This window comes from Giraffa tippelskirchi, chromosome 12 (genome assembly GCF_054371585.1).
Source record: "Giraffa tippelskirchi isolate mGirTip1 chromosome 12, T2T-mGirTip1v1.2.pri, whole genome shotgun sequence".
Lineage (NCBI taxonomy): Eukaryota > Metazoa > Chordata > Mammalia > Artiodactyla > Giraffidae > Giraffa > Giraffa tippelskirchi.
In genome coordinates, this window is record NC_137286.1 from 53,835,469 (window position 1) to 53,855,103 (window position 19,635).

A 19,635-nucleotide genomic window follows, 5' to 3' on the forward strand; every position below is an offset into this window, starting at 1 on the left:
TTACATTGTCTATTACTGCTTTCATGCTGCAAGAGGAGAGTTGAGTAGTTGCAGAAGAGACCATGTAGCCCCAAACTAAAACTGTTTACTCTCTGGCCCTTCATAGAAAAAGTGATCTTCGTGCCCCATCATTTATTAATGTTGGTGTGGTTTTTAATGATAATTGGAACATTAATTATGAGAGCCTTTTAAACCACATATCCAAAAACTGAGTTTATTTTTCAAAGAAAATTTGCATCTAGAGTAGTAAGCTTAGTTTTCATCAAGCCTCCTACAAGGTTGCCATTTGGGTAGAGTTTGGGAAGAAATTTAGGGGATACAAAAAAGAAAAGAGAATAGATGACAATACCTGCAAAATTCTAGAATTGATGAGTGAGTAGTGTTTATAAGAATGAGCAGGCAGGAGGGAAGGAGCAGGGGGTGTTTTGCATTGTTGAGGAATCTGGGCTGGATCCGTTCTTCTGGGCATCCTCGGGGCTAGCTCTGCACTTCACCTGTAACTGGTTACTAAACGAAACAGAAAGCTTTGGGAAAGAACAGTAGATTGGCTAGTGCTTCAGGAGCGGCTAGAAAGAATGAAGTGGCTGACCAAGTTATTTAGTATTTTCTTGGGGTAGAATGTGATACCCTGTAGAAAGTGAATGAGGCAGCCCAGAGTCTCCTTTTAAGGTTTTTATATTAAACTTGTCTTTGATGAATGTATTTCAGAATGATTATATCTTAAAGATTTTATTTACTTGGACCTGAAGAAAGTCATTTTGTTCACATGATACTCACCTCTCTTCAGAAGATTCAATGAATATTATGGTAAAAGCGTTTTGAAATTCTGGAAGAAAAGTCCTTATTTTTTTCTTTTCTTCCGCTGCTTTTGCTGGTCATACAGTAACCCGTTCCTAGCTTGGGGTTAATGTAAGTATTTCTTCTGCCTCTGACTAACCTACCAAGCATTCTGGTTCTCCTTCCAACGTGAAGATGAGCTGAAGCCATGGACACAGAGGTTGACACAGAAAAATGGGAGGCCTGAAGGAAAGGGTTTTGTATGAGAATCATTTCTTCTTACTCCCTTCTTTCCTCCTTTCTTCCAGAATGTGGAAGTGAAGGGGCAGCCAGCTGGATAGAAGAGATGGGGAGAGAGCAATTCAGTTCTGGAAAGTTTATAGAAAGTCATCCTTAGAGTTGGTGGTTAACACTAGGGAGAGGGTTGCTTTACATTAATTCTTAAGACTAAAGACGTCGGTGTTTTAAGAATCGATTAATTCATATGATGGGGCAGGGACCCTAAGAAACGGGTCATAATCCGTGTGCAAAAGGATCAAGGTTTAATTTTGACTGACCCGATGCTGATGTATCAATTTAATTTGCTCTTTCAAGTCACTAAGAAAATAAAAGTAAGAATTTGATTGAATTCACTGAGTTAACTGAGTACGTAGAATCTGTTATGTTTGTCCTGAAATTCCCTCATCTGATGTTTATGGGGCTCTTTATATCTAAAATAGGCAAAGCTAATTTTTGTGTAGGAATTCTTTCTTTGTTATCAAAATAAACTTTCAAGATGAGATAGGTACAAAAGTTTCATAGTGGGCAGAAATGACTGAAAAGTTTGTGAAAATGTGTAATTTCTGAGACAAAACCAAATATTTAGTTTGATGTGATTCTCACTTGTTTAAATTAGTAAACTGCTCTGTTCAAGGAAGCTGTCCCTTTAAATAGGAGTATAAATAAATAAATACTCTCCTATTTAAGATTACCACCAGAGAAAAGTCTTAAACAAATTTGGATCATTCATCCTTCCATAGAAAGAGTTGTATTAAATGCAAGTGTGTATAACAGTATAAAATAATGTTTAGCAAATATTCTTAAACAGATGTACTACTGCTATACTTATTTAGAATTTGCAGGTCCTTAGTTTTGTAGAAATGACACAGTCAAAGCACTTGACATTTCTTCCCCAGCAAAATTAACTCCCCACTCACATACTTGCTTACAAAATTTACTAACCCCTCTGTTCACAATAGTAAACTTACTTACCGCTACAGAAAAATTTTTGATTCAAACCATAGAGGGTTATTTAAATATATATGCATATATTTTTTTTTAATATGTCTCCAGTAGAAACACATGATGAATTTATTACATGTAAAAGCTCTGCCACCTCTTCTTATAACTGGAATCACTTTTGGTAATTTGGAAATAAATACCCACATAAATTTAATTTTATAGGTATGTATCCCTTACTTGTAAAAATATTTTTTTATTCTGTACTAAAAATAGGCATAGACTTTTAATATTGATAGTTTTTAATTGGGAAGGGATTGCAAGCTTTCTTTCAAATTTATTTAACTGGAAGTTTTTCCATATCCATGTGGCTCAAAACTGTCATTGCTTTATATATGAGGTAGGTTTGCCTGTTTGCTATTGTCTGCAAACTTACAAAAGTACATGAATGATGTGGGGTGAGAATCTGTCGTTGGACATTATGAGGCAGTGCGTTCATGTTTTAAATAAAGTCTTGAATAGTCATCTGACTCAATAACCAGAGATGGCAAGTGGGAACAAAGACCACACAGTCCCCTCTCTCCCTCCACGCAGCCCTGCTACCTCACCCACCTGTGCGTGAACAAAGCGAGTGTGGTCCAAGCAGTTCCAGGATTTTCCGTGTTAAAGCAAATAAATGGCTTAGCACCTCAGCCCCCCCTTCCCGTGTTTGCTTCTGTATTTAAATGTGTTTGAGGTTTTCAACATCACCAGAACATTGACTGTTAAGAGGCGGAAAACATGCAATTTATAGCAGATGGGTGCAGTCTTTTCTGGCTGTGCCGCCGAAATGGGATCAATCAACAGCACTTCATGCTCCATTTGTCTAACAGAAACCCACCTGGGGAAACCCTGCGGAATGGTGCCTATTAGGAAAACACCTTAACACATTTCTTTAAATAAAAACTCGCCAGTTGGCATTAATCTGGAAGAAAATGGTTTCTCCATTAACCCTCTCCTGCTTGCACAGGCTCCTGTCTTTTCGCCTCTTTTTGAACCAACGTCTCTTATTCTCTTGGCTGGTAAAAAAAAAAAGGCACAACCTCGAGAAGCCTTCTAGAGCCCGCATCCATAGTGCTGAAACTCTGAAACTTTTTTTCTTCCTAGTTCTTGGTCTCATCATCTTTCTGCAGACTATCTGGCAAAGATCTGCTTCTTGGCTCATTTGCCACTTTCTCCATGCTGCCTTTTCTTTGAGTTTCTTGACATCTTTCTCTCCTTTACTGAGGGTGTGGTGTGCCAGGAGGGCGTGTTAGCAGCCAGGCGAACCCCTGCAACCTTCACTGCTCAACCAGCCAGTGCCCAGACAGCGGGGATGTCTCATGGGGGGACGAAATGAAAATCAGGTGCTTTGGAGGGTCTGCAGCCGCCACGCCTTAATCGCTTTTCTGTCTGCTTCTGGTAACTTTTCCAGGTGTAAAGTGGATATCTCAGCACTCCCACTCAAGCAAGCCAACTGCTTGGAGCTGCCACTGGAAAGCTGCCTGGGGACCCTTCTGATGCTGGTCACCCTCACGCCCTGTTCAGGGGTCTCGATCTCAGATCTGTGTGTGTGCCCCTTGGCAGACCCCAGCGAGAGAAAGCAGATCGCCCAGCGCTTTGTGAGTGCTCTGCCTTGCTATGCCCCCTCCCCACCCCATGCCCACCTCCACATTTAAGCTGAAGCAAAGTCTGGGAATTGAAAAACTGCATCCAAAGAGATCTTTGTCCAGAGTTCAATGGTATGTCTCATAAAACAAGACATCAGACCTGGAGGTGAATGTGTTAGTGAAAAGGTGAAAGTAGATTTTAGAATTTGCCTTCCTAATTAAAAGCCAGAGAAAGTGTTTGGATATTTTACCAATCAGGATCTCTTTGGAGAAAATTGAAATCCCCAAGGGGGCAAAAGGTTGTTTAGCATATTTGTATATATGAATAGGTATTTTTATTTTGAATTTTACTTTATAGTGGAATATAGTCGATTTGTTGAGTTTGCCAGGAAATGTTCGTTTGGGTTTTTCCATAGGATGTTAGGAAAAATCTGAATGAACTTTTTGGTCAAACTAATGCAATGTGGTGTTAGTTTTAGCTTTACAGAAAAATGATTCAGTTATACTTGTGCATACATCCATTCTTTTTCAGATTCTTTTCCCGTATAGGTTATCGCAGAATATTGAGTAAAGTCCCCTGTGCTATACAGTCGGCCCTTGTTGACTATTTTATGTATAGTAATGTGTGTATGTTAATCCCAAACTCCTAATTTATCCCTCCCCTTATGTTTCCTGTTTGGTAACCATAAATTTATTTTCAAAATCTGTGAGTCTGTTTCTGTTTTGTAAAAAAAAAAATTAGTTTGTATGATTTTTAGGAATTTTAATATAAATTCACAAAAATTGCTTTTTATAAACCAAATATTAATGTATGCAATGTTGTGCATACTTTTCTAGACCCTCTTAAGATCAAGCGAGAAAGTACTTGTGTCTTACAAAGCAAAACAAAGCCCTAGAGAGGCATGGGAGACTTGTTCCACACACCCCTGGATATAACTGTTTGTAAATTTTTGCCTGACTAGTTGCAATGTTCTTAAAAGTCCACTCAGCATTTTTAAATCAAATGGGTTTGTCCTCATCCTTATTTCTTGTGCTCTTGCTTTCTTGGTGTCTTTATTTGCATTCTGGTTTTATTCCATCTTCTTTGTAAATCAATATGTTTATTTTACTGCCACACACATGAAAGGTGCATTTTAAGAAAGTGGCATGGAAATGAAGCAAAGATGAATCCCAATTTAATGGGAATATTATTCTCAGCATAAACTTAAGTGTCTCCAGACTCCTTCACTGTGCAAAGTATATTGATTAATTGAATAGTCCTTTATCTTCAGGAGTACAAAGTCTAGCCACACATCTTATTGACAACACAACATTCTGCATGGAAGGTTGACATACTTTAAAGAAGTTTTGACAAAATCCACTTTTAATATTCTCTTTGATGACTTTACTTTAGCAAAAGAAAATAAAGCAAAAGTTCCCCAAATTTCCCATGGACAAATTGCAAAATTTCCCAAATTCATGAGGAGTTTCATGTATTTATAAGTGACATTAGGTAAGATCAAAATGACTGCTTTGCATAATGCCTCAAGATTTGGGGGGTACTAATTTAAAAGAGGTTTGAAAAGGTAGAATCAAAATAAAAAGATCAAGTGTTTTGTTTTGTTTTGTTTTTTTGAGCTAGAGAGCTGGCCAATGTTTAAAAGGGAAAGAAGACTGCATTGTAAGACACAAGTTCCAGATCCTTGGATTTGTTTTTTAGGTTTTGAGAATAGATAATGTTCAAAGGCATTTCACCTCAAAATTATGAAAATATTTTATTTCAAATGTGTCCATCTTAACTTAAATACTAGTTGTTTGTTTGATTTTTTTTTAAGATTGAAAATACTATTTGAAGAAGCAACTTCTAAAACTTCTTAGGAATGGTGCATATTAAGTTAGGCAAACCTTAACTGTTATTAAGCTTTTGTGATTCTGACCTGAAATGCCTAAATAATAAGGGTCTTACTACTCTTCCATAAATCTCTGGGATCAACTTATCACAGGTTTTTAGTTATCTAATGATGATGGAAATATTGTATCCAAAGTTTTGAAAGTACCTCTTTTTCAGCAGATGTGTTTTGGAGGCCGGCAAAGAGCATTTCTCTGCTTATCTCTTTCTTGCACAATTTCTAAACGATGTAGTGTGATAGACATTTAAATATTTCTGTAAATGCTTAAGAATTATCAGTAGGTACATTAGAGCTTTGGCACATGCCAACTAAAAATTAAAGTAAGTGTGATTACAGAGCAATACTGGATGTGCAGTCTCTAATGAATAGGCTCAAAGGTGGACTAGAAAATTCAATTTCCATCCCTGCTCTCTTTCTGGTGGTAATATGTATCCAGGAAGGGTCCAAGTTAAGTTCTCTGATACCCATAAAGTTTATTCTAACTGAGTCAGAATAATGTTGCCTTTTGGGTGATTTAAAAGTTTCATTATAGAGAAAGAAGCAGGAACAGAGGGTCAATGTCATTTTACACCCATTTTCCTGGTGGGATGTCTGTGCTATCACCAGGGGGCGATGTTAAAAGTAGATTGCATGTGCTTTGTAATTTGTTTATTTTGAAACTGAAGTTAATTAATTCTCAGTCAGTTTGAATCTGATTGTTGCAGATGCTGAAGTTCCCTGTTGACTGGTATAAGAGCTTTGGAACTTCTCCTAGCTTTGCATGAGAAAGGTGATGATAAATCTAGAAGGTACTTCCTGTAGGACTTGGTGGCGTTAAACAATGTATCAGAAAGCATGTTCATTAGATCTCCTTTCCTCCTGCAGTGCTTACAGAACTCCCTGAAAGATATGAAGGACGTCGGCATTTTACAAGTGAAGGTTTTAAAGGCGGTAGATCTCTTAGCAGCAGATTTCTCAGGTATAAAAATCTTTTTCATCTTTTTTTTTTTTTTATAAATTTATTTATTTTAGTTGGGGGCTAATTACTTTACAATATTGTAATAGTTTTTGCTATACATTGACATGAATCAGCCATGGGTTTACATGTGTTCCCCCTCCTGGACCCCCCACCCACCTCCCTCCCCATCCCATCCCTCTGGGTCATCCCATTGCCCCAGCCCTGAGCATTTGTCTCATGCATCGAACATGGAATGGTGTTCTCTTTCACATATGATAATATACATGTTTCAATGCTATTCTCCCAGAACGTCCCACCCTCACCTTCTCCCTCAGAGTCCATAAAATTGTTCTATGCATCTGTGTCTCTTATTCTGTCTCGCATATAGGGTTATCGTTACCATCTTTCAAATTCCATATATATGCATTAGTATACTGTATTGTTGTTTTTCTTTCTGGCTTACTTCACTCTGTATAATGGGCTCCAGTTTCATCCATCTCAGTAGAACCGATTCAAATGTATTTTTTTTAATGGCTGAGTAATATTCCATTGTGTATATGTACCACAGCTTCCTTATCCATTCATCTGCTGATGGACATCTAGGTTGCTTCCATGTCCTGGCTATTGTAAACAGTGCTGCGATGAACATTGGGGTACACGTGTCTCTTTCAATTCTGGTTTCCTCGGTGTATATGCCCAGCAGTGGGATTGCTGGGTCATATGGCAGTTCTATTCCCAGTTTTTTTCATTTTTATTTATTTCCCGCCTTGAAATGATCCAGTGGCAAAGCGAAATGTTTTACTCAGTAGAAGCATGTACAGAGAAATCGTACTCTTTCAGAGTCACAGAAAAAGTGCAGGCAGCTTCTCTCACTTTACATTTTTCACATTATCTTTTGCAAATAATTTTGCTGTGATTAGATAATGTGCTAGTCCCTTTGGCTTTCAAAGATAATTGTGGATGATTTGTGTCATGGCTTCTTTACTGGTTGAATGTCTGATGAAGTTTTTCAAGAGGACTTCAGAAGACAGACAGACTTCTGTCCTGTTCTCTTGTCGTACTGTGTACGTAATGTTCTGTTCTTCTCAGAGTGTATGGTGTAGTGCATGGATCCTCAGCCTGACTGGCTGGCACATTTCTGTAACAGTAACCAAAGTCTGGGCCATGGAATCACTTTGCCATTGGTATTGTGTTATATGAAATTTCTCCTGGCGCTTCATGAATTGGAACTTATAGACAGAGGCTAGAGCAGACCTGCTCTGTGATGAATTATGCTTGACTAAGATAAGAATAATCCAGACATTCCAGCGTCTGATTAGACAGTGGCTCTCCTCTCCTTGCTGAATCACACTCTTGTACTAACAGTTTAAACACCTGTATGACAGTTTACTTACCAAGTAAACTGATGAATATGAAGAATATTACACAACATGGAGCTATCTATTAATGCGCTAGTGCATTTTTGTTGTTGTTATAATTTTAGAATGTGGTCTACTCTGTATTTGTGTAGCCTCAACTTCTGAGGCTGCGGTAGCTCAAGCTCTGGAAAAAAGATTGTTAATTAGAAGCACTTTATATTACAAAAATTATAGAATATATAAATTAAGTTTAGAAAAGAGTTCTCCTCACTCTCCTTCAAAAAATGAGCCAATGGAAATCATTCTACAAGATGATCATGGTGTTAAGGAAATGTCCAGTGAGAATATTTAAAAAATACTCTTTTGGCCAATATGAATATAAAAATTCTCAGTTTGTAGATGAAATACTTCAATGAGGGCTTCTGATATTCATCAGTTTACTTACAAATGCTTACGTAGGCTTAGATTGAGTTAGAAATTTTCCCTTCTTTTGAAACTTACTTTATGAAAACACTTATTTCAGACGTTTCATGTGCCTTTGTCAGAAGTAATTTTAGTTTCATCACTAAAACGCATGTAAAATTATTTACCAGTTTTCCAGAGCAAATTGTGTTTTACTTCCATCTCAGTGTTTCGATACAGCACTTTTTGAATCTGTGATTGTTGATGGCTCAGTAAACATCATCTCAAGCCCCCAAAACTCATATATGCCTTTAAGCAGTATTTTCAAAAAATCTTTTCATAGTTTTATATTTTGTGGTCACCAGGAACTAATTGCAGTGCATTAAAAGACTTGTGTATAGCTACATCCATATGTGGAAATACTCTTTTAAAACTTACCTTGTTTTATGCTTGCTATCAGGAGACTTCCATAAACCATCCTCAAAACTAGGATTTATGGAGGTTGTTTCCGGCCAATGTGAATTCTCCATAGAGTATTTTCAGTATTAAAGTGAATAGGAGAGAAACCTGGAAGATGAAAGTTTTTGTAAAGATCAGTCTATAAGGCAAAACCCTCTTTTCAGAAGAATAATATTGGTAGAAAATGCTACCATTTGGTCATTTTCTTTGTATCCAAGATATGCAGTAGACAGTTTTGAAGTGGATGAAGGTGAGTATTAGAAGATTCCAGTAACAAAAAGAAGTAGTTAGAAATCAAATAATGCTATGTGATTTGACTAAATGCCCTGGTGTTTTACTGTCTCTATATTACCTATGAGAAAATTATCACGCTTCTGATTTGAAGCAAAGATCCTTGTCATTAGCTAACCATGCCTTTAGACCATATGGACCTTTATTGTTAGAATCAGATCTCACAGTCTTTGTTCTTCATAGGGTGGCTCACTTCACAGGTGAACAGACTCACTCAGTCTGCTCCAAACCAAGGTGTATTGCTTTAGGGCAACAAAGTGGACCTAATCCAAATAGTTCTAAAGCGACTTTTCTCTGTGAAAGAAGTGAATTGTGGTTGCTGTGAGGTAGCAATAGGATATAATTAATACCTCCAAGATGTTAGTCATTATATCATACAGTGGCAACTCACCCTTTTTATTACTGCTGCTGCTATTACCAATTCACTTGATATGCAGTAAAAAAAATGCCAGCTTCACTTGATCATGGATCAGAAGAAGCATGCATCACCGCCAGTGCCAGGGACATTTAAGAAATACGTAACTATTTGTACCCAGCATTTTCCAGTCAGCCTTATTTATGAATGAGTATTTCATTTTAGTTGCTCAGGGAGCAGAGTATTCATACCTGCAAATAAAAAATAACTACATTCAAAAATAATTAGTTACTGCATGTCGATGTATGGCAAAAAACATCACAATATTGTAAAGTAATTATCATCCAATTAAAATTAATTAATTAATTAAAAATAATTAGCTGGGGACCTTCTCAGAGAACAATGGTTGTTTCTTTTTTTTTGTCATATCATTTAATGAAAACATTGGTTATAGAATATATATATATATATGTATATATATATATATATACAGCATGACAATGTAGATTTTACATTAAAAATATCTATGTAATTTTTTTTAATTAGTTTATTTTCTATTTTTTAACTTTACAATATTGTATTTGTTTTGCCATACATTGACATGAATCCACCATGGGGGTACATGTTTTCCCCTTCCAGAACCCCCCTTCCACCTCCCTCCCCATCCCATCCCTCCGGGTCATCCTGGTGCACCAGCCCCGAGCACCCTGTATCATGCATTGAACCTGGATTGGCGATTTGTTTCACATATGATAATTTACGTGCTTCCATGCCATTCTCCCATATCATCCCGCCCTCGCCCTCTCCCATAGAGTCCATAATACTGTTCTATTTATCTGTGTCTCTTTTGATGTCTCGCATACAGGGTTGCTCAAAATGGAACTTTCCAACCTTCCTTTTTTTAATGATAGTTTGTTTTTGTTGTTGTAATTGTTTCATAGAAACAATACCAAGTAACCATGATAACTGATGCTTCAAGTTTGTTTTACCTCAAATTCAGGGACTCTGATAAAACAAAGGTCCATGGGGGCAGATCTTGGCAGTGGTCCTTATGGAGGTGAAGGTCACAGTTTGCAGAGTGCAGGCACCTGTTGTCCTAGAGGAGAAACAAATGCATTTGGCAGCTCTGCAGTCAGTGGGTTTGCCAATTTTAAAGTTGTATCTTTGCAGGTAGCAATTAGAAAAAGAAAATACTGGTCACTTGTGCTGCTCTGATCAAAGTTAGGAGGACGTTCTTCACTAGTGGTTACTGATGTTTTGATAATGTGGCCATAAAAAGAAACTTTGGAGAAACTGAATTCTCATTACTCTCCTGGTATTTCAGATCATTGGAATAATGTATATATCATATATATATATATATATATATATATATATAGAGAGAGAGAGAGAGAGAGAGAGAGAGAGAGAGAGAGAGAGATACCATGTTAGTTGCTCAGTCCTGTCTGAGTCTTTGCAACCCCGTAGACTATAGCCCACCAGGCTCCTCTGTGAGATTTCCCAGACAACAATACTGGAGTGAGTTGCCATTTCCTCCTCCAGGGGATCTTCCCTACCCAGGGATCAAACCCAGGTCTCCTGAATTACAGTGCCTACATTGCAGACTCTTTACCATCTGAGGCACTAGGGAAGCCCTTATATATAATATATCATATATATATGTATATATATAATATGTATACCATATATATAAGCATGTATGTGTGTGTGCTAAGTCGCTTTAGTTGTGTCCGACTCTTTGCGACCCTGTGGACTGTAGCACACCAGGCTCCTCTGTCCGTGAAATTCTCCAGGCAGGAATACTGGAGTGGGTTGCCGTGCCCTCCTCTAGGGGATCTTCCTGATCCATGGATCAAACCTGCGTTTCCTGCATTGCAGGCAGATTCTTTATCTCTGAGCCACCCAGGAAGCCCCATATATATATATATATGATATATTATTTATACATCATATATATATATATACACATATATATGTACATCACTGAGGTGAATTTTTTGCTATTATAAATTTAACTTTTTATATAAAGATAAAAATTAGTGCAACATTCCAAATGTTACAAGATATTAATAACCTTAATCTACAAGTTACCAATGTTAAGATATTTACAAAAGATAAAGACTTCAGTGTTCTAAAGTATAAAAAAATTTATAACTTTTTCAAACTAACTCAAATCTTTGATAAATATTCTGTTTTATTGTGTGATTGAACCTACTCAGTATTAATTTAAATTTATATATAACTTGGCATTTTATATGTGTGTCTGACATTTGTATATAAGTGAGAAGACCTTTTATTTTAAAGAATCAGAGGTAATCTAACTTCCCTTGTAGCCCATCCCTCTAAAATTGGTGAAAGATATTTTAATGTTCTTTGTAGCCAATATGAGATATGGACAACCATGTGCAGTTATTCTAATACAAGAGCCTGTCAGATATTTTTATTAAAGCATTTGTCTCACAAACACCTTGCCCCAATGTAACCTAAAATTTTTAAGTAATAGGTTATCCAGTCTGATGTCAGTACTTCTGTAGTAAACAAGGCCATAGCCTTGATTCACAAAACAGATGATAAATTGTGCTTTGAAACTCAAGGTGACTATAGCTGTTTGTAATGCTTAGTAAGACCAACATACTTCACTCAAAACTCAGCTGTTTTGAGAACAAATTAATAAAAACCAAGCAAAAACAATGCAGAGTTTCTTTCATAGACTATAAAAAGATAATCAAGTAGTTAATAGGTAAATAGAAAAATAGGAGACTGAAATATTTTCTGGCCAGAATTATATTTCAGGGAATTTTCTGGGGACCCAGGGGTTAAGACTTCACCATAGCTGGTAAAATTCTTCATTCATTAAGTGCATAATCCTTTCCCAAGAGACTGCAACTCCTGCTTTGGAGAAATCAGTGTTCAGTTCAACAATTCATTCTTTGAAGATGAAGATCAGTCCCTGTTCAATTTGTCCTCTATTTTTATGGTAACTGCCTTTCATTTTAATTCCTGTATATTACGGAAAAGATTGAGGGTGGGAGGAGAAGGAGGCAACAAAGGATGACTTGGTTGGGTGGCATCACCAACTCAATGGACATGAGTTTGAGCAGACTCCAGGAGACACTGCAGGACCAGGAAGCCTGGTGTGCTGCAGTCCGTGGGGTTGTAAAGAGTCAGACATGACTTAGTGAATGAACAACAACAACGTCCTATGGTATAGAAGATGTATAGAAACAGGTGTGCAAATCTTGGTTCTGCCACATTCTAGCCATGGGTACACTTAAGCCTTTAGCTTCTCACGGGTGTTTTAACAGTTAAGTTGGTGGTGGTAGTGGTAAAGAACCCGCCTGCCAATGCAGGAGACATAAGAAATGCAGGTTTGATTCCTGGGTCAGCAAGATCCCCTGGAGGAGGAACTGGCAACCCATGTCAGTATTCTTGCCTGGAGAATCCCATCGATAGAGGAGTCTGGCAGGTTACAGTCCATAGCAAAAGAGTTGGACTCAACTGAAGCGACTTCACACACAAGTTAAAACCTAAATGCCCTTACCAAATGCGTGTTACAAGCTCATTAAATGCTATTCCCATTCTTTGTTAAATTTATTTTTCTAGAGTATAGTTGACATGGGGAATTTCACAGGTTATTGTCTTCTTGATATTTTGTTCATAATTTTGCTGGATTTTAAATAATGTTGGAAATAACAGCTTTGCTAATCACTGGTTAATCATTGCTAATCACAATAGCTTTTCAACACTTTTGGGAATCTATAGTTACCACTCTGTGATTCTTTTGTTTTTTTCTCTTTTATTGCCTGATAAAAGTAAAGAAAAAATATGCTTCATGGTAGGAAGATTCTCATGCTGAAACCAATTTAGTGCTTCTATTCACATTTTGTAATATGGATAATAGTTTTATTGATATAAAATATTTTTGTGGGCTCATCAATTTTTGTTGTACATAAAAGTGCTGTTCTGAGAAACTGTTGACCAAAATACTGCAGTTAGATACCATATTGTAGAGTAGAAATATTCCAGCCCATATGCTATAATACTGACTTTTGAGTAGTTTTTATAAATTATAACAGTATGTTTTTTGGTTGTTTTGGGGGTTTATTTTTTTGAAACGTAAGACTGCTTGTATCAGAAGAGAAATAGTCTTACAGTTATTGTTCACTGGGACTTTTAAATCACATGCCCGTTTTCTAGTGTGTTTTCGTTGTCTGCTGTTTCAAGTTGTATTTGTAACAATAGCTCCCCTCTTAAAGATGCTCCATTTTCAAAGGACTGACTATAATTGCAATTTCTAGGAAGCTCAGCAATAGTCATTTAAAGCTCTTAATTCATGAGAACCTCATGGCTAGCTGAGCCCGAATCAAGACCATCTTTTAAAAAACACATCAAAAATGATACAAACCTGCCTTGGCAGGCCATCTGCTTTAACAGTCTGCCGAGGAACATGAACTCTGGTCGATGTACTAGCTGCGACAGATGCAAGTCCATCGGAGATACAGGCGTGTGTAACTTACTGGCCCTTGAGAGTGAATGAGCTCAGTTCATTTATGGTGCTCTATGAATTAGCAGCTTGTTCTGCTGGTTGTGTTCTTAGTAAGACCTTTATTTATTCGGCCAGTGTACCTCCTCTGTGTGTGAGCCTGTGGTGGGCCTGGTGATACGGTGCAGGGGGAAAAATTAATCACCGCCTTCACAGGGAGTGACTACCCACCCCCCAGTGGTATCTAATGACCGTGCTACTGTTGAGGTCAAGAATAGGGTGTCAGGGTTCATTAAAGGGACACCTGTCCGGTGTTCCTGCAGGTTGCAGCTGAGACATCAGGGATGAGGAGCAGTTAACACAGTAGACGTGAAGGAAAAGCGTTTTCAAGTGAGGGAACAACACATTCCAAGCCTGCAGGGCTTTTCCAAGACGTGCAAGAAGCAAGTGAGACTGGAGAACAGAGGATGATGACCCTGAGGGGCGGGAAGGCCAATGTATTAGGTGGGACTGGATTATATAGGAACATGGGGTCCAGGGGAAGAAATTAGAGATCTTTCTAAGTAGGGGAGTGATTTGACCTCATATGAACTTAAATGCTAGTTTATTCTGGTGGCTGTGTAGAGCAAGCATTTTGGAGGTGCAAGAGTGAATAATGGGGAGATGTTAGGCAAATCCGGATGCTGCTGTTTCATGGAGCTTGAGTGAGAATACTGGAGTGGGTTGCCATTCCCTCCTCCAGGGACTCTTCCTGACCCGGGGATCAAACCCAGGTCTCCCGCATTTCAGGCAGATTCTCTACAGTCTGAGCCACTAGGGAAGCCCCTCACAGGGAATAGAGTTAGAAGAAGGAAAAATTCTCATGTCACCAGTTCTTGCCCTGTTTGTGCTGGAATATTACAACATCACAAATGTAGTTAAGCAGCATCTCAGCAAAATTGCCCTCTTTCTTTGTGGACTTCACAGTCCGAAACGAGACCTGTCTGTTCCCACTTCTGACTGGACGTCCACCGCTGCGAAGATCAAGCCCTCATCTGCAGGATGCCACTGAGGCCATCAGTTGGATCAGAGATGCTTGCAACCCACTCAGGGATGTAGGAGATACATGAAAGTTAGGTCCAGAATGAATAGATATCAAAATTTTCTCTTCTGTTAAAATCCCTCTCAGAGCCCAGCACAATGTTTTCCACATTTTAGGAAACCATAAGTTACTTGTTGAAGGGAGGAACAGTCACATCATACCATGTGGCATTATAACACCTAAACTAAATGATCATGGGAGGTTGAGAGGGGAGCTCCCTAGAGTTTAAGGTGGCAAAGAAAGTTCCTTGAAGATGCCACATCTTGATCTAGGCCTTGGAGGTTAGTTGGTCTTTGATTTTTTGGAGAGGCGTGGGGCTTGGGAGAGCATTGCTGGGAGAAGCCATTCCACACGCAGAGTAAGAGGCAAGACTGAGCCCCGTACCTCTGTGCTGCTCAGGGATGGAGCACAGACACTGACCTTGATAAAGGCTTTAGGATTGGGGTCAGATCAGGATGGATGGTGTGGGATAAGTTGTGAGAGAACATCGATTCTCAGGACGAGTGCTAGAATTGCCTCCAATACGTGATAGTAAGGTTTATCAACAAATGATTAGAGACAAGAATGGAACTGAAGGGAGAGCTTTTGGAAATGGAGTCTGGGGTGGCTGTTGCCCTTACCCGCACCTCCAGCCTGGGCTGTCATGCTCCACAGTTAGCTTCAGAAATTAGCTTCTTCTAGAAATTCTTTCTTCTAGTCCTGCCCCTTGTACTGACTGAAGTCTGTGGTGGTTCCTGGCTGCCAGATAAATAAAAAACAATTTTTTTTTTAAATGCACTGATCATGGTCTTCCAGGCTTCCAGCCAATCTCTTCCTTTATCCACCAGTATCTTATATTTTCTGATCACCACTATTTAGCTGTATTTGTGTGTGAGTGTGTGTATCCCTGTCTATATCTGTGTATGCACGGTACGTCACTTCAGTCATGTCTGATTCTTTGCAACCCCATGGACCTCTGTCCATGGGATTCTCCAGGCAAGAATACTGTAGTGAGTTGCCATGCCCTCCTCCAGGGGATCTTGCTGGCCCAGGGATCGAACCCAGGTCTCTTAACATCTCCTGCATTGGCAGGTGGGTTCTGTATCTATTCCTATGTATGTATGTATCTCTCTGTGTATATCTGTCTCTCTATCACTGTATCTATCTTTCTCTGTATCTGTCTGTCTATCTGCTTAATGAATGTAATGCTCTGATCTCTCCCTGTCTCCTCAGCAAGGACCTACCCATTTCTGCTGGCCAAGTCAGCTACCTCCTAAACCTTGCTGAAAATTCACCTCCCCTGTGAAATCTTTCTGGACTTTAGTGAGATAAATTAAATGTCTCTGGACTTTAGTTTCCTCATCTGCAAAAATGGCACAAACACTCTTTACCTCAGAGAATGGGTGTGAGGATTAAAGGAGAACTGCATGAAGCATGGTTTCTTACCTGGAGTTGGGAGAGCCTGGCTCCCTCCAGCCAACACCGATCCCTGGGCGCCGAAGTCCCCAGCTGCCCCCTCCCACTGGGCCAGGACACTCCTCACAGAGGAGGGGGTGCATTGCATACCTTGGCTGTGCCTGCATTGGGTCCTTTAGATGAAATTCACGCTAAATATAGAACAGAGATGTACAAATGTGCAATAGAAGGGAGATAAGGACATCATACAGAGATCACAGAAGAGAAAGGCTCAGTCCGCTGGCAGAGGGTGTGAGGGAAGTTTTCACTGAAAAGGTGACATTTGCTGAAAAGCGTGATTATTCTGAGAGTTCCTTGAAGGTAATGACTTGGTGGTCCGTGTACATCAGGGCCTGGTTCAGTCCCAAGAGCAGAATGGGAGTTTAATAAATATTTGTTGGATGAATGATATGACCTCTCAAATACTTTTATTGCTTGTCAATCAACTTCTGTAACTGATATAAAGGTGAAATTATTTAAACGCGAAACCTCCACTTGTCGTTGGAGGAATACAAATGGATTTTAACGTGCTGTTCAAAAATAGCAAAGGCTATTGTGAGCAAGGCGCTGAAACACCACTGTGAATCTGAATCACCAGTGGTGTAGCCGTGTCAAGGTGACTTGGCATGTGGATGCAGAAGAGGTCATCTGGATGTTTTACCTGTAAAAACAGGGGGAGCAAAGAACAAGAGGGTGGACCCAAGGGTACCTATGTCCTTTTGCCTGGTACTGTTTGCTTGGTTCTCTTGGGAAACATTTGGATATTTCATTTGTGATGGGAGATCGTTTTATCATGATCAGATAAAAATACTGTTTAAATTTTACTGAAAGTCCCCATCTGTCTGGAATCTTCTTTTTAAATTTTATTTACTTACCTGTTTATTTTTAATTTTTTTGTCCATACCTTGTGGTACATGGGATCTTAGTTCCCTGACTGGGGATTGAACCCACACCCCCTTCATTGGAAGGCAGAGTGTTAACCACTGGGCTACCAGGGAAGGTATATCTTGAATCTTTGAAGGGCAAGAAATCAGTCCTAAAGTGTGCATGCATTACTCTATAGATGTTTTGATGTCTTTGCTTCTTCCTCCTCCTCTCTGCCTGTTTCTCCTGGAATATTAATAAACACAGCATTTTAGTGAGCTTTGATGGGATTATCTTCAGAGAGTCGGTGCAGTGTATTCCCCAGAGACATACAGCTGAAGCTCCCAGTTTCTGGAAGGAAGTCTGTTCCTCATTACCTGGGACAGCAGAGAGTGTGCTCGGGAGCGGGGTGGGCAGGGCTCAGCCCACCTGTGCAGGCCGGGCCCCTGATGCCCTGCCGGGGAGGAACCCCAGGGCTTTCAGTACACGTGTCAGACGGTTTTCCCCGAGCCAGTGCTGACGGAATGTCACGTCAGTGTCTCCGGAGGGCAGCCCTGACACCTCCCAACAGTCTGGCGAACGGTTAAGCTGTTTCAGTTTGGGTTGAGGAGCTCAGCATCGTCTACCAGAGTGTTAAGCCAAGAGCATGTGGGTCCTTCCAAGTTCACAGTTATTCAGGAGATGCCGTGACCTTCTCCACTGTCAGGTGCCTCCCCACCGAACCCCCACCCTGTACCCTGTGAGACACAGCCTCAGAGTAAAACCTGATTTTCTAAAAAAAAAATTGAAGTATAGTTAATTAACCATGTTGTGTTACTTTCAATTGCACAGCAAAATGATTCAGTTACACACACACACACACACACACACATATTCCTTTTCAGATTCTTTTCCATTAGAGATTATTGCAAAGTATTAAGTATAGTTCCTATGCTGTACAGCAGGTCCTTGTCGGTTATCTAATTCATTAATATGAATAGGCTTCCCAGATGACTCAGTGGTAAAGAATCCACATGCAATACAGGAGGCGCAGGTTCAATCCCTTGGTTGGGAATATCTCCTGGAGGAGAAAATGGCAATCCTGTCTAGTATTCTTGCTGGGAAAGTCCCATGGAAAGAGGAGCCTGGCGGGCTACAGTCCATGGGGTCACAAAAAGTCTGATGTGACTGAGCATGAGTCATACGTAGCTACAAACAGTGTGTATCTGTTAATCCCAAACTCCTAATTTATCTCCCCACTTCCATCCCCTTCGGTAAAACCGTAAATTTGCTTTCTATGTCCATGAGTCTGTTTCTGTTTGGCAAGTAAGTTCATTTGTATCTTTTTTTTTTTTTAACTAACTTTACAGTAGATACCAAAGGAACTTCTCTACGTAGAAAAGGCCACAATGAGAAACAGGAAAATTATGAAATGTATCATTTTTTTAGATTCCACATATAAGTGATATCATATGGTATTTGTCCTCCTCTATCTGACTTTGCTTAATATGATAATCCTTAGGGCCATTGTGTTGCTTCAAATGGCATTATCTCACTTTTTTATGTCTGAGTAAAAAACTTTTTAAAGAAGCAAGACTTTTTAAAAATGAAGATAGATTTGTGTGTGTTTGATTTGGGCTGCTCAACATCTGAAACCCCTTGTAAGACTGGGGTGCTTCTCTCGTATGTTTTGGAGAAGGGATTCTGATTTGCTTTCATTCAGTGGGAAGCCAGTATGTTCTCTCTTCCTGAGCCCTGGAATTTAGGAGATGGGGATTTGCTAGGCAGGGCAGTCCCTGTGTCTACATCAAGTGAGGCAAAGAAGAGGCATGGAGAATGCTATTAGAAGCAGCTGCATTTGGTGGAGGGGCTTCCTTGGTGGCTCAACAGTAAAGAATCCACTTGCAATGCAGGAGACGTGGGTTTAATCCCTGGGTCATGAAGATTCCCTGGAGAAGGAAATGGCTACCCACTCCAGTATTCTTGCCTGGAGAATTCCATGAACAGAGGAGCCTGGCGCGCTACAGTCCATGGAGCCGCCAAGAGTCGGACATGACTAAAAACTTAACAATGACATTTAGGGCCTGGATCAGAAATCTCTGTGAGGCCAGTTTTCCTGGGAAGAGAGATTGACTGAGATTCTGTGCCTGAGTATCCCTCAGCCTTTGGTTTCTAGTAACTTCAAACCTGAATTTCCAGTCTGTGCACCAATTCTAAGTTGCTGTTTAGTCACTAATCTTGTCCAGCTCTTCGAGACCCCATGAACAGCGCACACCAGGCTCCTCTGTCCACCACTATCTCTCGGAATTTGCTCAGACTCATCTCCATCGAGTCGATGATGCCATCCAGCCATCTCATCCTCTGCTGCCTCCTTCTCCTTTTGCCCTCAATCTTTCCCAGCATCTCGGTCTTTTCCAGTGAGTCAGCTCTTCTCATCAGATGGCCATAGTATTGGAGCTTCAGCTTCTGTGTAAAGCCCT

At 39.6% G+C, this 19,635-nt stretch overlaps 1 protein-coding gene and 1 long non-coding RNA gene across 11 annotated transcripts in view; one reads left to right on the forward strand and one right to left on the reverse strand.

Moving 5' to 3' along the window:
- Positions 1 to 19,635, forward strand: part of MCTP2 (multiple C2 and transmembrane domain containing 2) — a 255,126-nt gene that overhangs the window by 127,393 nt on the left and 108,098 nt on the right. For all 10 annotated transcript variants that reach the window (XM_081552154.1, XM_081552155.1, XM_081552153.1 and 7 more), the window contains 2 exons: positions 3,449 to 3,635; positions 6,377 to 6,470. In XM_081552154.1, the coding sequence (XP_081408280.1) occupies positions 3,449 to 3,635; positions 6,377 to 6,470 (281 nt within the window). The remainder of the gene's footprint in view (positions 1 to 3,448; positions 3,636 to 6,376; positions 6,471 to 19,635) is intronic.
- Positions 717 to 19,416, reverse strand: LOC145530600 (uncharacterized). Its single transcript, XR_014071927.1, has 3 exons — positions 15,499 to 19,416; positions 10,304 to 10,410; positions 717 to 1,020 (listed from the first exon to the last, which is right to left on the reverse strand). It is a non-coding gene; the product is annotated as an uncharacterized LOC145530600 (long non-coding RNA).